Source organism: Leptopilina boulardi, unplaced genomic scaffold (assembly GCF_019393585.1).
Source record: "Leptopilina boulardi isolate dan_hultmark-lab unplaced genomic scaffold, ZJU_Lbou_2.1 LbouV2_330, whole genome shotgun sequence".
Taxonomy (NCBI): Eukaryota; Metazoa; Arthropoda; class Insecta; order Hymenoptera; family Figitidae; genus Leptopilina; species Leptopilina boulardi.
This window is the reverse complement of record NW_026137897.1, coordinates 2,172,055-2,193,027: the sequence shown is the minus strand read 5'-3', so window position 1 is coordinate 2,193,027 and position 20,973 is coordinate 2,172,055. Positions and strand designations below refer to the sequence as shown.

The 20,973-nt window shown below is 23.5% G+C and overlaps 1 protein-coding gene and 1 long non-coding RNA gene across 2 annotated transcripts in view; one reads left to right on the top strand and one right to left on the bottom strand.

Moving 5' to 3' along the window:
* Positions 1-507: 507 nt before the first annotated feature.
* Positions 508-3,597, bottom strand: LOC127285307 (uncharacterized). Its single transcript, XM_051311257.1, has 3 exons — positions 3,509-3,597; positions 3,187-3,265; positions 508-775 (listed from the first exon to the last, which is right to left on the bottom strand). Exons 2-3 carry the CDS (start codon positions 3,246-3,248, stop codon positions 508-510), a joined length of 330 nt encoding a protein of 109 aa, XP_051167214.1. The 5' UTR covers positions 3,249-3,265; positions 3,509-3,597.
* A 3,627-nt stretch (positions 3,598-7,224) lies between these two features.
* Positions 7,225-20,973, top strand: part of LOC127285085 (uncharacterized) — a 36,810-nt gene continuing 23,061 nt past the window's right edge. The window contains exons 1-7 of the long non-coding RNA XR_007843557.1: positions 7,225-7,345; positions 7,652-7,735; positions 7,981-8,059; positions 9,095-9,187; positions 9,360-9,440; positions 9,586-9,835; positions 11,065-11,161. This is a non-coding gene — a long non-coding RNA (uncharacterized LOC127285085). The remainder of the gene's footprint in view (positions 7,346-7,651; positions 7,736-7,980; positions 8,060-9,094; positions 9,188-9,359; positions 9,441-9,585; positions 9,836-11,064; positions 11,162-20,973) is intronic.

Sequence of the window (20,973 nt, the reverse complement as noted above, 5' to 3'; positions counted from 1 at the left end):
AAAATTTTACAAATTACTTTTTTTTAATAGAAAAGAAAATTCCTTTGACTCAATAGGAAAAATTACAAAACATTAAAAATATTAAATATACAGTAAATAAATATCATACATATATAAATAATGAAAAGAAACATTGACAAAAATATTAATTTACGTAGTATTAAGGTAGTAAACCACAAAACGTGTAATATTTTAGAATATGGAGAGTGTTAGAAATTTTAAGGGTATAAATTTCCGAAAATATCACACGTTTTTTTTAGATTACCCCTAAAAAATACTACAAAATAATAAATATTGTCAATGGTGTCACCATGTTGTCAGAATTCCTTCCCTGTTTATTTTTTAATTTAAATATTTTATTTCGATCAATTTTAATATATCTACGTTTTTTAAAACAGGCAAGACTAAAAAAAAATTATAAATTAACAATATATTTAAAAAAATTTATTTTGAATCTAATTTAATTGAATTTACAAGAAAAATTAGCTGTTTTAAACAGGGAAGGAGTTAAATAAAAAACGACTCACCGATCGGCGAATCATCCCACGTCGGGACAATAACGTCATTGCCACTCTCGAGCTCTTCTGGGCCAGCTCCCGAGGATCCCTCTTTCTTGCTCGCACTTCTGCGCGAGGCCGGGAGCTCAAAAAAAAATCTTATAAAAAAATAAGAAAAAATAAAAAAAAATTTTATAAAAAAAAGATGTTGCAGGGGCCACTTTTCTTCTTCCACATCCTTCCTAGTCTCGTCAGATATTTGGAAAATTAGAATGGAGCTGAAAAAAAACATTTATTAAAAAATTAAATTATACAATTATTTTCTCAAAACACTATGAGATGCTGAGTTATTATTTTTTAATCAATTAGTTTTAAATTAATGTTAAATTAATTAATCAATTTTAAAAAAAACTCACCTAAATGAGAGGGTTTCTGCGTAGTGTCAGAGATACGATAACAACATATCCTTTTTATAAAAGGACTTCCTTCTTATGGACCTGAAAAAAAAAATTTATGATTTTATATTTGTAAAATAAAATATTAAAAATTCTCAATATTATCAATTATTTTTGAATACATTAATATTTATAAATATTAAAATAATTTTTTTAATTTCTTTTTATTCCATTTATTGATATTCCAGAAAAATATTGTAAAAAAAACTCACCTATAGGGGAAAATTTCTGCGATGTGTAAAAAATACGATGTCAGCATATCCTCTCTTTCAATGGAAAAATCTTTCCTTTACTGCACCAACTGCCTGAGAAAAAAATAATTCATTATATTATGTGTGTAAAATCAAATATTAAAAATCCTGAATATTAACAATTATTTTATTATTCTAATAATTATTATTATACTTTTAAATATTTCAATATTTATAAATGTTAATATTTAATATTGTACTAATTATCATTTACAAATATTGAAATAATTTCCATTATATATATATTGACTATTAATATTTCTGCAAAATATTTAAAAATATTCCAAACTATTTTTTACTGGTATAAGGTAAAAGCACCAGTACCTCGACGCTATTGGAGGGGTCTTAAATTTATTTGTGTTTTGTACTAAGATAATTCAATATAATTGATAAAATGTTTGTATTTTTGTTTTATTTACCTTTAAAAAATACTAATTAGACAAAATTAATAATAAATGTTTTAATTCAATTAAAATCATGAAATAATGAAATTGCACATTTACAGCAAAAGTTGTACATGGTATTTCGAAAACCGTAGTAGTTGGACATGATAAGACCCAGTAGTTGGACATTTAATAATAAGGAGGAGGGCCCCTAAGGCCTATATTTCGCCCCCTTGGGATTTTAATTTAAATGGTTGAAAACTTTTTCTTATAGTAGAAAAAGTAATTTTTCATTGATTTTAGGTGAAAGGGGAGTGTTTTGGTCAAATTAACCCTTAGATTTTAGGGTTTTTGTTTTCAAAAAGAGTGTCAAAAAAACATGCAAAAAAAATTTCCCAAATGTTGAGCAATTGACTTGAAAACCGTTGCTCGGGGGTTTTCGGGGTCGCTGATTACGAATCCGACGTTAGTTTTTCAAAATTCAAAATGGCGGATCCAATATGGCGGATGACTTTTTGAAAATCTAATATTGGCCAGAAAATTGTAACTCGGGGGTTTTCGGGGTCGCTGATTACGAATCCGAGGTCAGTTTTTTAAAATTCAAAATGGCGGATCCAATATGGCGGACTTTTTTTTAAAAAATCGTTTGGATTTCACTTCAGACTTACTTACTTCAGACGAATATAATAAGTTTTTTCAAAAGTTGTCCGCCATATTGGATCCGCCATTTTGAATTTTAAGAAACTGACCTCCGATTCGTAATCAGCGACCCCGAAAACCCCCGAGTTACAATTTTCAGGCCAATAATATTAGATTTTCAAAAAGTCATCCGCCATTTTGAATTTTGAAAAACTAACGTCGGAGCAACGGTTTTCAAGTCAATTGCTCAACATTTGGAAAATTTTTTTTGCATGTTTTTTTGACACTCTTTGAAAACAAAAACCCTAAAATCTAAGAGTTAATTTGACCAAAACACCCCCCTTTCACCTAAAATCAATGAAAAATTACTTTTTCTACTATAAGAAAAAGTTTTCAACCATTTAAATTAAAATCCCAAGGGGGCGAAATATAGGCCTTAGGGGCCCTCCTCCTTTATTTATTTAGTTATTTTGATTATTTAATAAATTAAATAATTTAACTAAAATACAATTAAACTAATTATATTAATTAAATTAATTAAACTGATTGAGTTAATTGAATTAAATCTTTGGCCAACTATTGGGTACAACATATAAAGCGGTTGGTTAACTTGGACAGTCAATTCAGACAGAATTGGACAGCGATTTTAGAGAAATTGTTTTTTATATTTTTTTTACTCCTACAATTAATAAATTTTATTTTGCCTAAAAGATAATTATCTAAAGAGTTTCTCAAATTTTTTTTACTTAATTTGAGGGCTTTTTTAATTTCTTTTTGCTACTGTCCATCTACTGGTTGCAATTTTTGATTTGTCCAGGTACTGGTGCTTTTACCTTATTGGATCTTATTTACAAATTTTCAAGTATATTTTTAATACTAATTATTATTATTTCCAAATATTTAAACTAAGTATATCTTAAAATATACATAAATTAAGGGGAAAAAATTATGATCAACTTACATTGAACTGCGACTCAGCAATACAAGATCTCCTCCAGGAGCAGCTCCGCAACAAACACCCATCCTTCATGATTGGACACCTGTAAATTGAGAAAAAAAAATTATTTTACAAATAAATCTAAAATAACATTTTCAGGATAAAATCAACTTCATTATTTCTTAAATTCATTTTATAAAAATTAAACATTTTCTTAATGTCAGTTTTTTGTAAATTTTAATTAATTTACATGATTTGTGTTATTAATTAAGAATAACTTTAATGTAATAAGTAAAGTATTTTTTAATAAGTAATGTAATAATTTTCTGTATCAAAAAAGACTCACTTATTTGAAGATTTAGTAGAAGTTGTCTTTTGTCATCTCATCTGTGGATAAAAATTACATCCAATTACTCTCCATGTCTGAATTCTGTAAAAAAAATAATAAACAAAAATTGTCTAAATAAAAATCCAGAAAACTTTATTTTTAAAAATAATTATTAAATAATTTTGGTAAATTTGAAAAAAAAAAGTTTTAATTATTATATATGTAAACTGTAAAATACATATTTTGCCTGTTTCACATAATTTTGAATTGTTAATTTACAACTTTAATTTTCATGAAAAATTGTTTAAATTGTAAACATTCTAAACGATTAATAATTAAAATAATAATTTTATTTATCAAAAAAAAAGGAAAAATTTATACTAATATACCAAAAAACTCGTATCCAAACAAATATAGAATTTAAATGTGAAATTGTTTATGTAGTAATTTTTAGGTTAAATTACAAATTATCATTAAATTTGACAAAATATTAAAAATTCTGATATTTACCAACAAAAATTAGTTGAAATTTGGAAAATTTTTATCCCACACTGAACATAGTTAGTGAAATATATTTTTAATTTGTATTAAAATTGAAAGATGTTTTTTGTTATTCACAAAATTTTCTGTCACTTTCAACCGCTTTTTTTACAATGTCCACTACAGTAATACCAACCAGATAAAAAAAATTACTACAACTAATTACATTATTAATAAAATGTTATAATTTTTTCTTACAGCAGTTTAAAAAAAATTCAAATTCGCTAAAATGACATATAGCAACGGTATAATGTGACGAAAAAATATATGCGACAAATCACAAGTTTAATGCCTAAAATATTTAGGTTATATTTTTTGCCGAAAAAGTTTTTACCTAAATTTTTTTTTTTCTTCGCACTTACCACAAATATTTTATGTATTTTTGATTATTCATATAATATTGAACTAAAATATCGTACAATATATATATATATATATATATATATATATATATATATATATATATATATATATATATATATATATAACTAACTTTCAGATGATAAAAAATATCACAAGATTAAATTTTCTCGAACAAAATATGTTTCTTCTACTTTTTGACACCATTTGCAACTGTTTGCAACAATTTGCAATGAGGTCCAATGCCAACCCAAGATAACAAAAAAAAAACTAAACTTTCTCACTTCTACCAACATAAATATAATTCCCTCTTAATTAAAGCCTAATTATTTTTTATTTCTTCGCTTTTTTTTACAATTTTTATATTTACTATTAAAAAAAAAACAAAAATTTTATATTATTACAATTTGAATTATACATTACCTGTATTTTTTTGTTTAACTTGTCGATGTTAAACTTTTTTGTTTAGATTCACGTGTCAAAAAAGATTTTATAGAAATATCTTAATTTCCTTTTTTCCTGTCACGAAACTTTTATTATTTTCCAAATATTTATATAAAAACAATACTTAATTATCAAAAAAAATATTCATAATCGTTTTGATTAAATAAAAATACTACAAGATTCAATTTTCTCCAACGAAATATGGTTCTTCTCTCTCTGACGACGCCATTTACAATGAGCCAACCCAAGATAACAAAAAAAAAAACTTTTCACTTCTACCAATATAAAAAAAATTCTTTTTCTACACAAGCATAATTTTTTTTTGCTTATTGATTAGTTTTTTTACCAAAATTTTCATATTAATTATTAATAAAATAAAAATTTTATATTATTACAATTTAAATTATACATTACCTGTATTTTTTTGTTGGACATTACAATGCCAAACTTTGTAGGTTCTTTTTGTCACAAATGTTTTATTCAAAGTTATTATTCTTCTTTACAGCTGTCACGTCACTTTTTATACATTTTCGATTATTTATATAAAATTGAAGTTAAATATTATAAAATATATATAATTATCGTTATAATACTACTAATAATTAGTAAATTTTCTCAAACGAAAAGATTTACTTATTCTGCTGTTGACATCGTTGATAATTACACTGAAGCGCAATGCCAACCCAAGATAATAAAAAAATTGAAGTAATTTACGTTCCGAACCCTGGCCACATCCGGTGCAGTGGGAAGAAAATTTTTGTTATGTTGGTAGAAGTGGAAAAGTTTAGTTTTTTATTATTTGAGTTGGCAGTGCGCAGGTCATTGCAAATGGCGTCGTCGGAGAGAGAAGAAAGAACCATATTTTGTTGGTGAAAATTAAATCATGTAGTATTTTTTTAATCAAAACGATTATTATGAATATTTTTGAATAATTAAGTATTGTTTTATATAAATAATCGTAAAATAATAAAAGTTTCTTGGCAGGGAAATAGAAAATTAGGATAATTCGATAAAATTTTTTTGACACGGGAATCTAACCTAAAAAGTTTAGCATCGACATGTTAATAAAAAAATTACAGGTAATGTATAACTCAAATTGTAATAATACAAAATTTTTGTTTTATTAATAATAAATATTCAATTTCCAAAAAAGTGAAAAAATAATTAGGCTTTAATTAAAAGGGAATTATTTTCATGTTGGTAGAAATGAGAAAGTTTTTTTTTTCTTTTTTGTTATCTTGGGTTGGCATTGGTGCTCATTGCTAATGGCGTCGTCAAAGAGAGAGAAGAACTATATTTCGTTGAAGAAAATTAAATCTTGTAGTATTTTTTTAATCTAAACGATTATTATGAATATTTTTTGGTAATTAGGTATTGCTTTATATAAATATTCGAAAAATAATAAAAGTTTCATGGCAGGGAAATAGAAAATTAGGATATTTCGATAAAATTTTTTTGACACGGGAGTCTAACCTAAAAATTTAGCATCGATATGTTAATTAAAAAAATACAGGTAATATGCACATTCAAATCGTAATAATATAAAATTTTTATTTTATTAATAGTAAATATGAAAATGAATAAAAAATATAATAATCTTTTATGAAAAAATAATTTTTGTTATATTGGTAGAAATGAAAAAGATTATTTTTTTCTATCTTGAGTTAGCATTACTGCTAATTATAATTGGTGCCTTTACGGTAGAAGAACCATTTTTTTCGACAAAGTTTATTTTATAGTATTTTTTAATCAAAAACGATAATTATTCATATTTTTTGATAGTTAAATACAGTTTTATGTGAATAATTAATAATGCATAAAAGGTTAATGTAGAAAAATGTTAAATTTTAGTAAAACTTTATCAACAAAAAATATAACCTAGAATTTTTGGCATTACAAAAAATAGTACATTCTCACACTACATTTAAATTTTTTTTACTGTCAGGTAAAAAAACATACTTAAAAATAATTTTATTAATAATTATTACTAAAGTAGTTTCATAATTATTAATAAAATTGAAAGTAATAAAAAAGAAGGTTACTACAATGAAAATAAAGTAGTAAAGAAAAAATTTCTAATTGTTGGTAGAAAACGTAGAAAACTAAGTTGACTGTTGCAGAGTATTTTGTGAAAAACAAAGAAATATTTTGTAAAGTTTGATATTCAAGATATTAATTATTTTTTGTTGGTAAATATTAAAGTTTTTAATATTTTGACAAATTTCATGACTTTGACATTTAACCTAAAAATTACAACACAATTTTATATTTTAATTCTACCTCTTTTCTAATATATTTGCCCGCCGTATTTTTGAGACAAAATTGAAAAGTAAAATCTCAATAATATTAAAATTCGTCTCTTATATTTATTTTCCTTTTTTTAATTTTCTTACAGGGCTAAAAAATGGAATAAACTCATCTAAAAAAAGGAAAAAAAAATATGTTGAAGTGAATTTTGAACCAATGTTAATCCTTTCGACCCCTTTGGCATCAGTTTTTCTCAAGTAAAAGGTAAATATTTGTTTAGAAAAAAAAGATTTTATATAATTTTTAAATAATAAACATTTTTTTCTCTGAAAATTTTATTTTACATTTTAATAGAAGTTTTATCCATTATACAATTTATGAAAATTCTTTATAATTTTATATTTGTAAATATGATAAATAAGTTATTTTATTGTTTTAATTTTATATTTATACATATATGTAATAATTAAAACTTTTTTCAAATTTAACAAAATTATTTAATAACTATTTTTAAAAATAAAGTTTTCTAGATTTTTATTTAGACAATTTTTGTTTATTATTTTTTTACAGAATTCAAACATGGAGAGGAATTGGATATAATTTTTATCCACAGATGAAATGACAAAAAACAACATCTGCTAATTCTTGAAATAAGTGAGTCTCTTTTGATACAGAAAATAATTACATTACTTATTAAAATACTTTACTTATTACATATAAAAGTTATTCTCAATTAATAACACAAATCATGTAAATTAATTAAAATTTACAAAAAACCTGACATTAAGAAAATGTTTAATTTTTATAAAATCAATTTAAGAAATAATAAAGTTAATTTTATCTTGAGAAATCTTATTTTAGGTTTATTTGTAAAATAATTTTTTTCTTTCAATTTACAGGTGTCCAATCATGAAGGATGGGTGTTTGTTGCGGAGCTGCTCCTGGAGGAGATCTTGTATTGCTGAGTCGCAGTTCAATGTAAGTTGATCATAAATTTTTTCCCTTAATATATGTATATTTTAAGATATACTTTCTTTAAATATTTGGAAATAATAATATTAGTATTAAAAATATACCTGAAAATTTATAAATAAGTTCCAGTAAGGTAAAAGCACCAGTACCTGGACAAAGCAAAAATTGGAACCAGTAGATGAACAGTAGCAAAAAGAAATTAAAATAGACCTCAAATTAAGTAAAAAAAATTTGAGATACTCTTTAGATAATTAGCTTTTAGGCAAAAAAAAAATTATTAATTGTACGAGTAAAAAAAATATAAAAAACAATTTCTCTAAAATCGCTGTCCAATTCTGTCTGAATTGACTGTCCAAGTTAACCTACCGCTTTATATGTTGTACCCAATAGTTGGACAAAGATTTAATTCAATTAACTCAATCAGTTTAATTAATTTAATTAATATAATTAGTTTAATTATATTTTAGTTAAATTATTTAATTTATTAAATAATAAAAAATAACTCAATAAATAAATTAATATTAAATGTCCAACTACTGGGTCTTATCATGTTCAATTACTACGGTTTTCGAAATACCATGTCCAACTTCTGCTGCAAATGTGCAATTTCATTATTTCATGATTTTAATTGAATTAAAACATTTATTATTAATTTTGTCTAATTAGTATTTTTTAAAGGTAAATAAAACAAAAATACAAACATTTTATCAATTATATTGAATTATCTTAGTACAAAACACAAATAAATTTGAGACCCCTCCAATAGCGTCCAGGTACTGGTGCTTTTACCTTATACCAGTAAAAAATAGTTTGGAATATTTTTAAATATTTTGCAGAAATATTAATAGTCAATATATATAATGAAAATTATTTCAATATTTGTAAATGATAATTAGTACAATATTAAATATTAACATTTATAAATATTGAAATATTTAAAAGTATAATAATAATTATTAGAATAATAAAATAATTGTTAATATTCAGGATTTTTAATATTTGATTTTACACACATAATATAATGAATTATTTTTTTCTCAGGCAGTTGGTGCAGTAGAGGAAAGATTTGTCCATTGAAAGAGAAGATATGCTGACATCGTATTTTTTACACATCGCAGAAATTTACCCCTATAGGTGAGTTTTTTTTACAATATTTTTCTGGAATATCAATAAATGGAATAAAAAGAAATTAAAAAATTATTTTAATATTTATAAATATTAATGTATTCAAAAATAATTGATAATATTGAGAATTTTCAATATTTTATTTTTCAAATACAAAATCATAAATTATTTTTTTTTTCAGGTACATAAGAAGAAAGTCCTTTTATAAAAAGGATATGCTGTCGTCGTATCTCTGACACTACGCAGAAATCCTCTCATATAGGTGATTTTTTTTTAATTAATTAATTAATTAATTAATTTAACATTAATTTAAATCTAATTGATTCAAAAATAATAACTCAGCATCTCATAGTGTTTTGAGAAAATAATTGTATAATTTAATTTTTTAATAAATGTTTTTTTTTCAGCTTCATTCTAATTTTCCAAATATCTGACGAGACTAGGAAGGATGTGGAAGAAGAAAAGTGGCCCCTGCAACATCTTTTTTTTATAAAATTTTTTTTATTTTTTCTTATTTTTTTTATAAGATTTTTTTTTTTGAGCTCCCGGCCTCGCGCAGAAGTGCGAGCAAGAAAGAGGGATCCTCGGGAGCTGGCCCAGAAGCGCTCGAGAGTGGCAATGACGTTATTGTCCCGACGTGGGATGATTCGCCGATCGGTGAGTCGTTTTTTATTTAACCCCTTCCCTGTTTAAAATAGCTAATTTTTTTGTAAATTCAATTAAATTAGATGCAAAATAATTTTTTTTTAAATATATTGCTAATTTATAATTTTTTTTAATCTTTTCTTTTTTAAAAGACGTAGATATATTTAAATTGATCGAAATAAAATATTTAAATTAAAAAATAAACAGGGAAGGAATTCTAACAACATGGTGACACCATTGACAATATTTATTATTTTGTAGTATTTTTTAGGGGTAATCTAAAAAAAAACGTGTGATATTTTCGGAAATTTATACCCTTAAAATTTCTAACACTCTCCATATTCTAAAATATTACATGTTTTGTGGTTTACTACCTTAATACTACGTAAATTAATATTTTTGTCAATGTTTCTTTTCATTATTTATATATGTATGATATTTATTTACTGTATGTTTAATATTTTTAATGTTTTGTAATTTTTCCTATTGAGTCAAAGTAATTTTCTTTTCTATTAGAAAAAAGTAATTTGTAAAATTTTATTAAATTTAAATAATTTATTTAATCTTATCAACAATTTTTTAATTTTGCATAGTAAATTTTTTATTTAATTGTTAAAAGTTAATGCATGTGGAATTAAAAATTAGAAGATAATTTTTTAATTGTGGACTAAATAAAATTTTTCTTTTCAGAAAAGATCGCTCAGGTGACGGTTGCGTCCCGGGACGTTAACCCTAGTTTAGGTAATTTGCACCTGGGCGATATTAGTTTCGTTCAGAATATAAATGTAGGTAGGAAATTCGGGAAAAATAGGCATTTTTGTTCCGTTTTAAATATAGCAACAGGTAGGGAAATCGGGTTGAAAATGTAAGTAAAAGACAAGTAACTGGAGTACCAATGAAAATTTGCTTTATTTCAATCTTTCATTTTTTTCTGTCACTATGTTGTATTTTATATTTTAATATTTTGTGTATGTTTTCTAAGTGTTTTGTGAATGTTTTGTTTAATGAATCATTATTTTCAGATGAATCAACGTGGTGAGCGATAATATTTCTTTTTTAATTGAGTTAATTTTTTATTTTTTCAGGAATGTGTAATTTATTATTTTTTTAATCTAGTAATTTATATTTATTTATTGTACCACATGCACTATATTTATTGTACATTATATTTATTTTATTATATTCCCTTTAGATTTGCAGGAGTTTTAGAATATATTTTAATGTTTATTTAATATTTTCAGGTGTGTTCAACATATTTGGAAAATTAGTAAATAATGGAAAATCATGGAAAAAAGGAGTTTTTGTGGGATAATTGAACGTTCTTTAAAAATATTCAAGGTATGACATAAAATTGTACAAATGTACTTAATTACAAAAATTAACACAATATTAATATCATTAATTATTAATATTAATAATCTTAATTAATATTAATTTTTTTGTATATTTTTATTAATATTTATTCAAAAATGACAAAATTTACCAAAAATTTGATATAAAAATTACTGAAAAAAAAAGAATTGCAAAGTCAAACATGTGATTATTTAAGTCGCGTTGCAAAATTCTAGAACAGCGATAAAGTATCGATTCTCCTGTCTCAAATAAAACAATGAAGAATTTCATGAGGTTTTACCGCGAAATATCGCGTATAGTTTCGTCTCAATTCCGCAATTTCCAGGGGGGAAATATTGAGAAAGTTGAGCGAGAAATTATCAGAGTCTTCTGTCCAATATTTCATTCGATAGAAATAGAGAGAGAGAGAGCGAGAGAGAGAGAGTTTGAACCCAATATTCTCAGTTGAAATTAATGGGAATTTCGTTTATAGGTGATCAAAAAGTCTTATCGAAAGTTATATGAAAATTAAAAGACGATTTTTGTTTCTAAATTTTAAGTAAAGTTTCATTTTCTTTTTGATCCGTTGCGGCATTGTTACTGTGTGTGGGGCAAAAAGTAGAATTATTAATCAAAACCCTTTTCATTATATAAGCTTCTTTGGAAAAAGAGAAGAAAGTAAATCTTTTCTTTTGGAATATCTATCTTCTCTTAATTATCAAAAACCCCTTTTCTGCTTTCTCATGTCCCCTTCTTCGCATTGTATATACTCTCCCATCCCCTTATAATATTTCCCGCCTCAACTGTGAGGGCTACTTTTCTTTTAGAATTTTTACTTCCTTCATCGTTTCGCTTGGCTGAAAGGTGAAGCCCAAACTCCCCTATATACGGGTTCTTTAAGAAATCAGAATCGACAAGTGGGTCATTATATATATATATATATATATATATATATATATTTAATTCAAAGAAATATGCCACTGACAGTTGGATTATAAAGGACATTCCATCGTAAATTCTTAAACTCGTTCCATTTCAAATGGAATTTTGCTAGTTGATTAAATTGTCTAACCATTATTATTCTTTCTTTCCTTTCTAAGAATTAAAAGCTTATATTTTATTATCGTTCACTTGTGTACGGATTTATCCACAGGGGAATAATAATTTACAAATAAATGGAAATTCGGGTAAATTCTAATTTTGGATAAATGAAAATTCGGACAAATTAGATTTCAAATAAAATGAAAACTTTGTTAAATAAAAAATAAGATAAGTAGAAATTCGGACAAATGAAAAATCAGAAAATTTGAATTTCAGATAAATGGTAATTTGGACAAATAAAAAATCAGAATAATTTAATTTTGGATAAATTGTAATTAGGAGAAATTAAATTTTGGGTAAATAGAAATACGAACAAATAATAAATTGGATAAGTGGAAATTCGGAAATTAAATTTTGGATAAATGGAAATTCTGTCAAATTAAATTTCGGATAAATAAAAATGCAGACAAAATAAAATAATTGGATAAGTGGAAATTCGGATAAATTAAATTTTGGATAAATGAAAATTTGGTTAAATTAAATTTTGTATAAATTGGAAATTCGGTCAAATTAAATTTTGGATAAATGGCAATTCGGTCAAATTAAATTTCGGATAAATAAAAATTCTGTCAAATAAAAAATTGGAAAAATTAAATTTTGTATCAATGGTAAATAGAATAAATAAAAAATCGATTAAGTAGAAATTCGGACAAATACAAAATCAGAGAAATTAAATTTTAGATAAATTGTAATTCAATTAAATTAAATTTCGAATAAAATGAAAATTCGGACAAATTAAATTTCGGGTAAGTAAAAATACAAAAATAAAAAATCGGATAAGTGGAAAATTCGGACAAATTAAATTTGGAAATAAAATGGAAATTCGGACAAAATAAATTTTGGACAAATAAAAATTCGGTCAAATTCAATTTCAGGTAAATAGAAATACGTACAAATAAAAAAAATCGGATAAATTAAATTTCGAATGAAATGGAAACTTGGACAAATATAAAAAAATCGATTAATTAGAAATTTGGACAAATAAAAAAAAATCAGAAAAATTAAATTTCGAATAAATGGTTTTTTTCGGACGAAAATAAATTTTGCGAAAAAATAGAATTTGTATAACAAATTCATTATAATATATAATGGAACATTCCAGACTATTCAACATATAAATTTCTTGAGCATCATGAATTCCGTAAAATGTGTTTACAACATAATTTCGTATTCGTGATGAGATAATGTTTATTATTCTGCAAACGTTATGCGTGACAGGCAACGAAAGACAATTCGAATGATGATCGTACTGAATTTCAAAAGTGTAAAATGACTTTAAAAAAAAAGAAAATAGAAATCCGTATATTTTTTTATAACAAAAAAAATAATATAATTTAATAATAATTTATTATTTATATTTAATTAATTTAATATCGCATCGCGAATTTATTTTAATAGATTAGATATAATAATTGATAAAATAGGAATATATTTGTGAAATTTAAAGAACGTGTACATTCTCTTAACTCTTGAAAAAGTAATTATCATTGGAACGTAATTAGCGAAAATTCAAAAGCCATTCTGTCAGTGGAACGTGCATGTTAATTATGCGCGCGTGGTAAGCCACTGATTCTTTAAAATCTTTCGACCTCTTTTTTTAAAAAAAAAAAAAAAAGGACAATTATAAGACCTCTGCTCTTAATTAAATGTTAAAATACCGAAATAAATATCTGTGTGATATATGGATTCACTTATCATATTAACTAATTATTCTACTTTTTTCTCTCTTTACTTATTTTAATAGCTTTATTTTTACTTCTTTCATTTTGAATAGTTACTTTTCATTTGCTAAAAGTATTTCAAAAATAAACGTCATTTTGCAAATTATTTTTTATTTATATTATTATTATTATTATTATTATTATTATTATATTATATATATATATATTAAAAATTGATTAAATTTAATTATATAAAAAATTTTAATTTAAAATTTTAATTTAATATATATACATGTAGATAGGAATCAATATATAACACCATATGGAAAATCAGTTATTTTGAAAGTTTTGAGGTTTTAACGTATCATTATTTAACATCAAAATTACTTAGGCAACCCTCGGTAACACCCCCTTAATTGACCTACCCTTAAAGTTAACCGACTCCACTTTTCCTGTATTGCATGCAACGGCATATGGGGTCAACGGATATTAATATCACGTGAATCACCGGAAGAAATCTTCATACAATTTCCCATGGTCATGGTCTATCAAAATATCCATATATGTATATTAAATTAATATAAATTTATCTATAAAGTCTCAAAATAAAGAAGCTAAATTCCAATATCGTAATTATTATATATATATATTCTTAAGGTAATATAAAATTAATTAAATGAAATTAAAATTAAATATTATTGATTTTATCGTATAATTGAAATTGAAATTTTTCTTACATATATATATATATATATATATATATATAGATTAAAATTTAATTAACATGCGATAATAGTTTAATTGAATTTAATTTTTTTTCTTATAATTAGCTTTAAATTAATTATATAATGGATTAAATTGATTTTAATTATTTAAATGATATTCTCATTATATGTAGGTAATTTGAAATAGTGATTTTATAATTTTTATCTAATCAAAAATTAATTAATTAATATACTAATATTAATTATTATTTATCATTTATTTTGGTATTATTTTTAATATGTTTTTTAATTATTTTTAAAATAATTTTAATATTAATTTTTTTTACTATTAGTAACTAATAATAAATACAATAAATAATAATATTTACAATATAATAATAATGATAATAAAAATAATACAAGGGAAAAAATCTTCACCTGGAACAGCGTTATGTTCGCTAAAACAGCGAAAATTTTCCCTATTCTAGAGAAACATATCGCTGATCCAGATAAAGATTTTTTTCCGTGTAGTAATAATAATAATAATAATAATAATAATAGTAATAATAATAATAATAATAGTATAATAATAATAGTAATAATAAGAATAATAATAACAATAATAATAAATAAGTATTAAAAAATATTACTAATTTTTTTCTTCTCGGCATTAATGAAATTCGTGTCTCAAAAACAAATAAAAAATACAGCGATACATTTTTTGCGCACGTTCCACATAAAAAAAAAGTAAATGCATAATAATCATTTGTAGTGTAAAATAATTTTCCCTCGGTAAATTGAATATTACATGTAAAATACAACGAAAATGCTATGTTTTGCATAAAAATGAGCTCTTTATACAAAAAAGAATAATAGAAACGTTTAATCTTAAATATATTTAAAACAAAAAAATTTTTTTAAATAAAATTAATTATTAATTAATTATTTTTGAAAATTTTGAAATTCAACATTTTTGTAAAAAACAGACACAAAATTTTTTTTTTTATAGGAAAATAATGACTAAATAATCTACAACTGGAAGATGGAAATTTTTGCAAAAGAATATTGTAAATTTTCTCATAAAATTTCAAGGGTTATGCTAAAAAGTGAAGGGAAAAAAAAATAAAAAAAAACAGTTGCACATCAGTGCTGGAAAATAGAGGTAGATGCTTTTCTTTTTTAGCTATCCAATGGCTTTCTGAAATCTTTCTCGTTGTGTAGAGTCTTCTAAAAGAAAATGGAGAAGGAGAAAAAACGAGCGAAGAATTCGTATTCCCCTCTTTCTTTCGTTTCACTGAATCTTATAAGTTTTCAAACCCAAGTTCACTTTTAAAGTTTTTACACGAATGTTAGGATTTTATATTGTAGATGAGAATATCCTGGGGAAAAAAAACGAAAATAAACGTGACCTCTTTAATTTCTTTTACCACTCTTTAAATCTAAATAATTAATAATTTTCACTAATTTTTTTTTTTTTTTGCTCAAATTGTTCTACAAAAATTAGGAAAGTGAAAAAAAATTATTTTATTAAAATAATCGGTTACTTGACTATTATTAAATAAGTAGTTATTTGTATTTTAAGTAAATTATTATTTGAGTCAATTAAATGTTAATTTGTTTTAAATACAGAATTTATTGAAAAAAAATTTTATTAGTTAAAATTTAATTCAATTATTTGGTTTTAAAAATTATTTTTATATAATAATAAAATGCTTGGTCTGTCCTTCTGTCCTAACTTGAAGTTGGCCTTTTCTGATTTCACGTGTTTTTTTTTAATAGGAATCTTATGACGTGTCAAATTTTGACAATTCTTTTTCTCATTTTTGCCAAAGTTGTATAATTGTGTTTCCGAATTTCGGAATAAGTTTCTTTAAAATTCCAAATTCGAAAATTCAATTCACCAAGCTGAAATACAAAACGTTTACCAACGAAATTTTTTTAAAAGTTGTATATTGATTCAAAAATTGTACAAAAAATGTATGATGAGAAAAAAGATGCGCCAGAAAATTTCGTACAAGATAGTAATTTGAAAAAAATTTATTTTTAAAAATTTATTTTTAAGGTACCAGGAGCCAACGAATACCTATTAAATATTAATTATAAAAACACAGGCCTCGAATCAACTTAAAGACACAAAAAGTCGTTTGAGTCGATTTATATTCCAAAAAAAAGTGGATTTGTTTTTTATTTTAACAAAAATATTTTACAAATTTTTAAATTAAATTTTTTTTTAATAATAATCCTTTTCGAAGGGTTAAAGTTGAAATTTTTAGAAATAATCAAATTTCACAAGATATTGTTAATTTTCAAACAATTATTAAATTTTACAGAACTAAAAATAATTTATCAAACAATTTTTGGAAAACATTTTTTAAATTTAATTGAATTTTCAAAGATTTAAAATTGAGATTTTTAAAATTAATTGAAACTTTAAGTGATTTTTAATTAAAATTTTATATGATTTCACTAAAAATTTATTAGAAAATGCGGACAAAATACAATAATTTGAAAATCATTTTTAATTGAAAAATGGTTTCAGATAGTTGAAATTTCAAAGAATATTATTAAAATAGTTAAAAATAATTGAATTTCCTTAGAGTTATAATTGAAATAGTTAAATTTCAAAAAATTTTAGAAATAATTAAATTTTAGAAACTTTTAAATTCAAATTTTTGAAAATAATTGAATTATAATTGAAATTTTTGATAATAATTCAATTTTAGTTGATTTTTGATTGAAAATTTTAATAATAAATAATTTTGAGTTGAAATTTTTGAGAATAATTGAATTCTAGTTTATTTTTAATTGAAAATTTTGAAAATAATTGAATTTTCTTTGATTTCGAATTGAAATTTTGGGAAATAATTGAATTTTAATTGAAATTTTGATTGAAAATTTTGAATTGAAATTTTGGATAATTATTGAATTTTAATTGATTTTGGATTGAAATTTTGGGTAATAATTGAATTTTATTTGATTTTAAATTGAAAATTTGGAAAATAATTAATTTTAAATTGAAATTTTGGAAAATAATTGAATTTCAATTGAAATGTTGGATAATAATTTAATTTTAGTTGATTTTTTATTGAAAATTTTGATAATAATTAATTTTTGAATTTAAATTTTGGTTAATAATTGAATTTTAGCTGATTTTGAATTGAAATTTTTGAAAATAATTAAATTTTATTTGATTTTGAATTGATTTATGATTTTGAATTAAAAATTTTTGGTAATTTTATTTGATATTTTTTTTAAATTATAAATAATTGTTAAATTTTATAAAAATTGTAATTAAAAAATAATTTGAAATAATTGAATTTGTGATGAATTTCATTAAAATTATTAAAAATAATTAATTTAGTGAAGAATTTTAGTTAAAAATTTGTTAAATAATTGAAATAAATAAGATCTGAAGAAGATCTGCATTTTATACTAAAAAAAATATATTTTATTTAAAAAACTTTTTTAAAAATGTAAAAAAAAGTCGAAAAAGTCGCATTTTATTAAAATAAGTCAAAAAAAATCGTATTTTTGAAAAAAAAGTCGGAAATAGTCGAAAAAGTCGTATAATCCGAGGCCTGCTTTCAGATAGTTGAAATTTCAAAGAATATTATTAAAATAGTTAAAATAATTGAATTTTCTTAGAGTTATAATTGAAATTATTAACCCCTTCACAGTCGAGACCCAAATTTCATAAGTGGGCTCAAAATGTCACCAACATTTTTAAAAACTAAAATTTGCGCAATCAAGTATACTATTGTATTTGAGGTCGCTGATTACGAATCTTCCATCAGATTTTGAAAATTCAAAATGGCGGATCCAATATGGCGGACAACTTTTTCAAAATTTGATCGGTTTCGTTTGAAACTTGATACTCGGGGGTTTTTGAGGTCGCTGATTACGAATCCGATGTCAGATTTTCAAAATTTAAAATGGCGGATCCAATATGGCGGACAACTTTTTCAAAATTTGATCAGTTTCGCTTGAAACTTGATACTCGGGGGTTTTTGGCATCGCTGATTACGAATCCGATGTCAGTTTTTCAGATTTTAAAATGGCGGATCCAATATGGCAGACGACACAGAAACAACGCAATGACGAAAACAATTGACAGTCAATCGCCTTCAACGAAAAAGACAGTGACAGTACTGTACAGACAATAACAAACGGGAATCGAGACTGTAAAAAACAATTGCTAATCGATTTAGTAAAACAGAGATGAGACAATTTTTGAAAGTGAAAAGAAGCATAAAAATAACACATTCGACACAGAAACAACGCAATGACGAAAACAATTGACAGTCAATCGCCTTCAACGAAAAGACAGTGACAGTACTGTACAGACTATGACAAACGTGAATCAAGACAGTAAAAAACAATCCGCCATTTTGAATTTTCAAAATTTTGGAAAACTGGCATCGGATTTGTAATCAGCGACCCCGAAAACCCCCGAGTAACAAGTTTCAAGCGAATCGCATCAAATTTTGAAAAAGTCGTCCACCATATTGGATCCGCCATTTTGAATTTTAAAAAACTGACATCGGATTCGTAATCAGAAACCCCGAAAACCCCCGAGTAACAATTTTGGGACAAATATGTCTGTTTATATAGCCACAAATCTGCTTGCGTGTATACACGTCATCGACAGTTTGAGCCCACTTATGCCATGACGTGTATACACGTCATCGACTGTGAAGGGGTTAAATTTCAAAAAAAAATTTTCGATGGGAAATTTTAGAAATAATTAAATTTTAGATGCTTTTAAATTCAAATTATTGAAAATTCAATTAATTTTGAATTCAAATTTTTGAAAATAATGAAATTTTATTTGATTTTAAATTTGGAAAATAATTGAATTTCAGTTCATTTTGAATTGAAAATTTTGCGAAATAATTGAACTTTAATTGAAATTTTGGATAATAATTTAATTTAAGTTCATTTTTGATTGAAAATTTGGATAATTAATTTTGAATAGAAATTTTAGAAAATAATTGAATTTTATTTCATTTTAAATTGAAAACTTGGTAAATAATTAAATTTTAAATTGAAAATTTTTGATAATTATTGGGTTTTTAATTGATTTTGTATTAAAATTTCGGGTAATAATTGAATTTTAGTTTATTTTGAATTGAAATTTTTAAAAAATAATTCAATTATATTGTGATATTTTTTTTTAAATTATAAACAATTGTTAAATTTCATAAAAATTTTAATTGAAAGATAATTTTGATATAATTGAATTTGTGATGTATTTCATTAAAATTATTAAAAATAAATATTTATTTGATAATAGTCGAATCGATTATTTGAATCAAATAATTTTTTTCAGTAGATGAATTTTTATTTGCTTTATAGCGCACTGAAATTCTACTTATTATAGTTAAGAGTAGCAATATTGAAAAATTATTCATTAAATTTTATTAAAAAAAAAAAAAAAAAAGTAAATGCAAAATATCGCAAATATTATGAAACTAGCTTTTCGATTACTCACGTTGATTAAACAAAAAAAAAACGAGATTCTTGATGTTTCATTTTCTTTTCTTTTTTTAATTCTGAAAAAAAAAATTTACATTCTGCTCTACTTTGGAGGTATGTTCTTCATTAAAATAGGCGCTTCCAAAATATGATGGAAAATGTAGCTCTATGACTGCCGCAAATATTCTCGCTAGGCTAATTGGAAATTATTCCAAGGAAATTCCTTTTTTTTTCTTTAAAAAAAAAATATTTTCTAATGGACGAATTATTCAAGAAAAATTTTAAAGAAAAAAATTTATTGATAAAATAATATTTCGCAAAATCCAAATTTATACCAATTTTTTCTTAAATTTGAGAAAAAAATTCTTAAAAATTTTTGTAAATGTTTATAAATTAAAAAAAAAAATTCGGAACAAAATAGTTATGTGGCAACTAAAAATTTAGATGAAACTTTCAGGTCACTTTCTCAGCATTTGAAATTTGGAAAATATGAAAAATATTTTTGAAACTATGAAAAAAATGGAAATGAAGCGCAAGTAAAAATAATTTAATATTCAACGAGGATACGAATAGAATTATTCTTCACTGATGTAACGAGTCTTGTAATTAGCTACTCCCGCAAATTGGCCTTCTTTAACAACCTCTGCACTCGAGAATTTTTTTTTCTTCGTTGAAAAACGTTCCCTTTCCTGTGGCCAGTTCGTATATTTTTTTTTCTCTCTTTTTTCTCTCAAACTAGCATTGTTACTATATTGTGACTATATATGACTTACATTGAGAAAAAAAAAAGAATTGTGTCAGCTAGAAACTCATTTTGTTGTTTAAAAAAAAAATTTTGGTTTTCTGAAAGAAAAATGAGGATAGAAGTACCAGTTGT

Coding starts and splice junctions, on each gene's coding strand:
- LOC127285307 (XM_051311257.1), bottom strand. CDS start 3,248: ATGGGTGTTTGTTGCGGAGCTGCTCCTGGAGGAGATCTTGTATTGCTG. Junction 776..3,186: donor TTGCTGAGTCGCAGTTCAAT/GTAAGTTGATCA, acceptor GTTTTTTTTCAG/CTCCATTCTAATTTTCCAAA.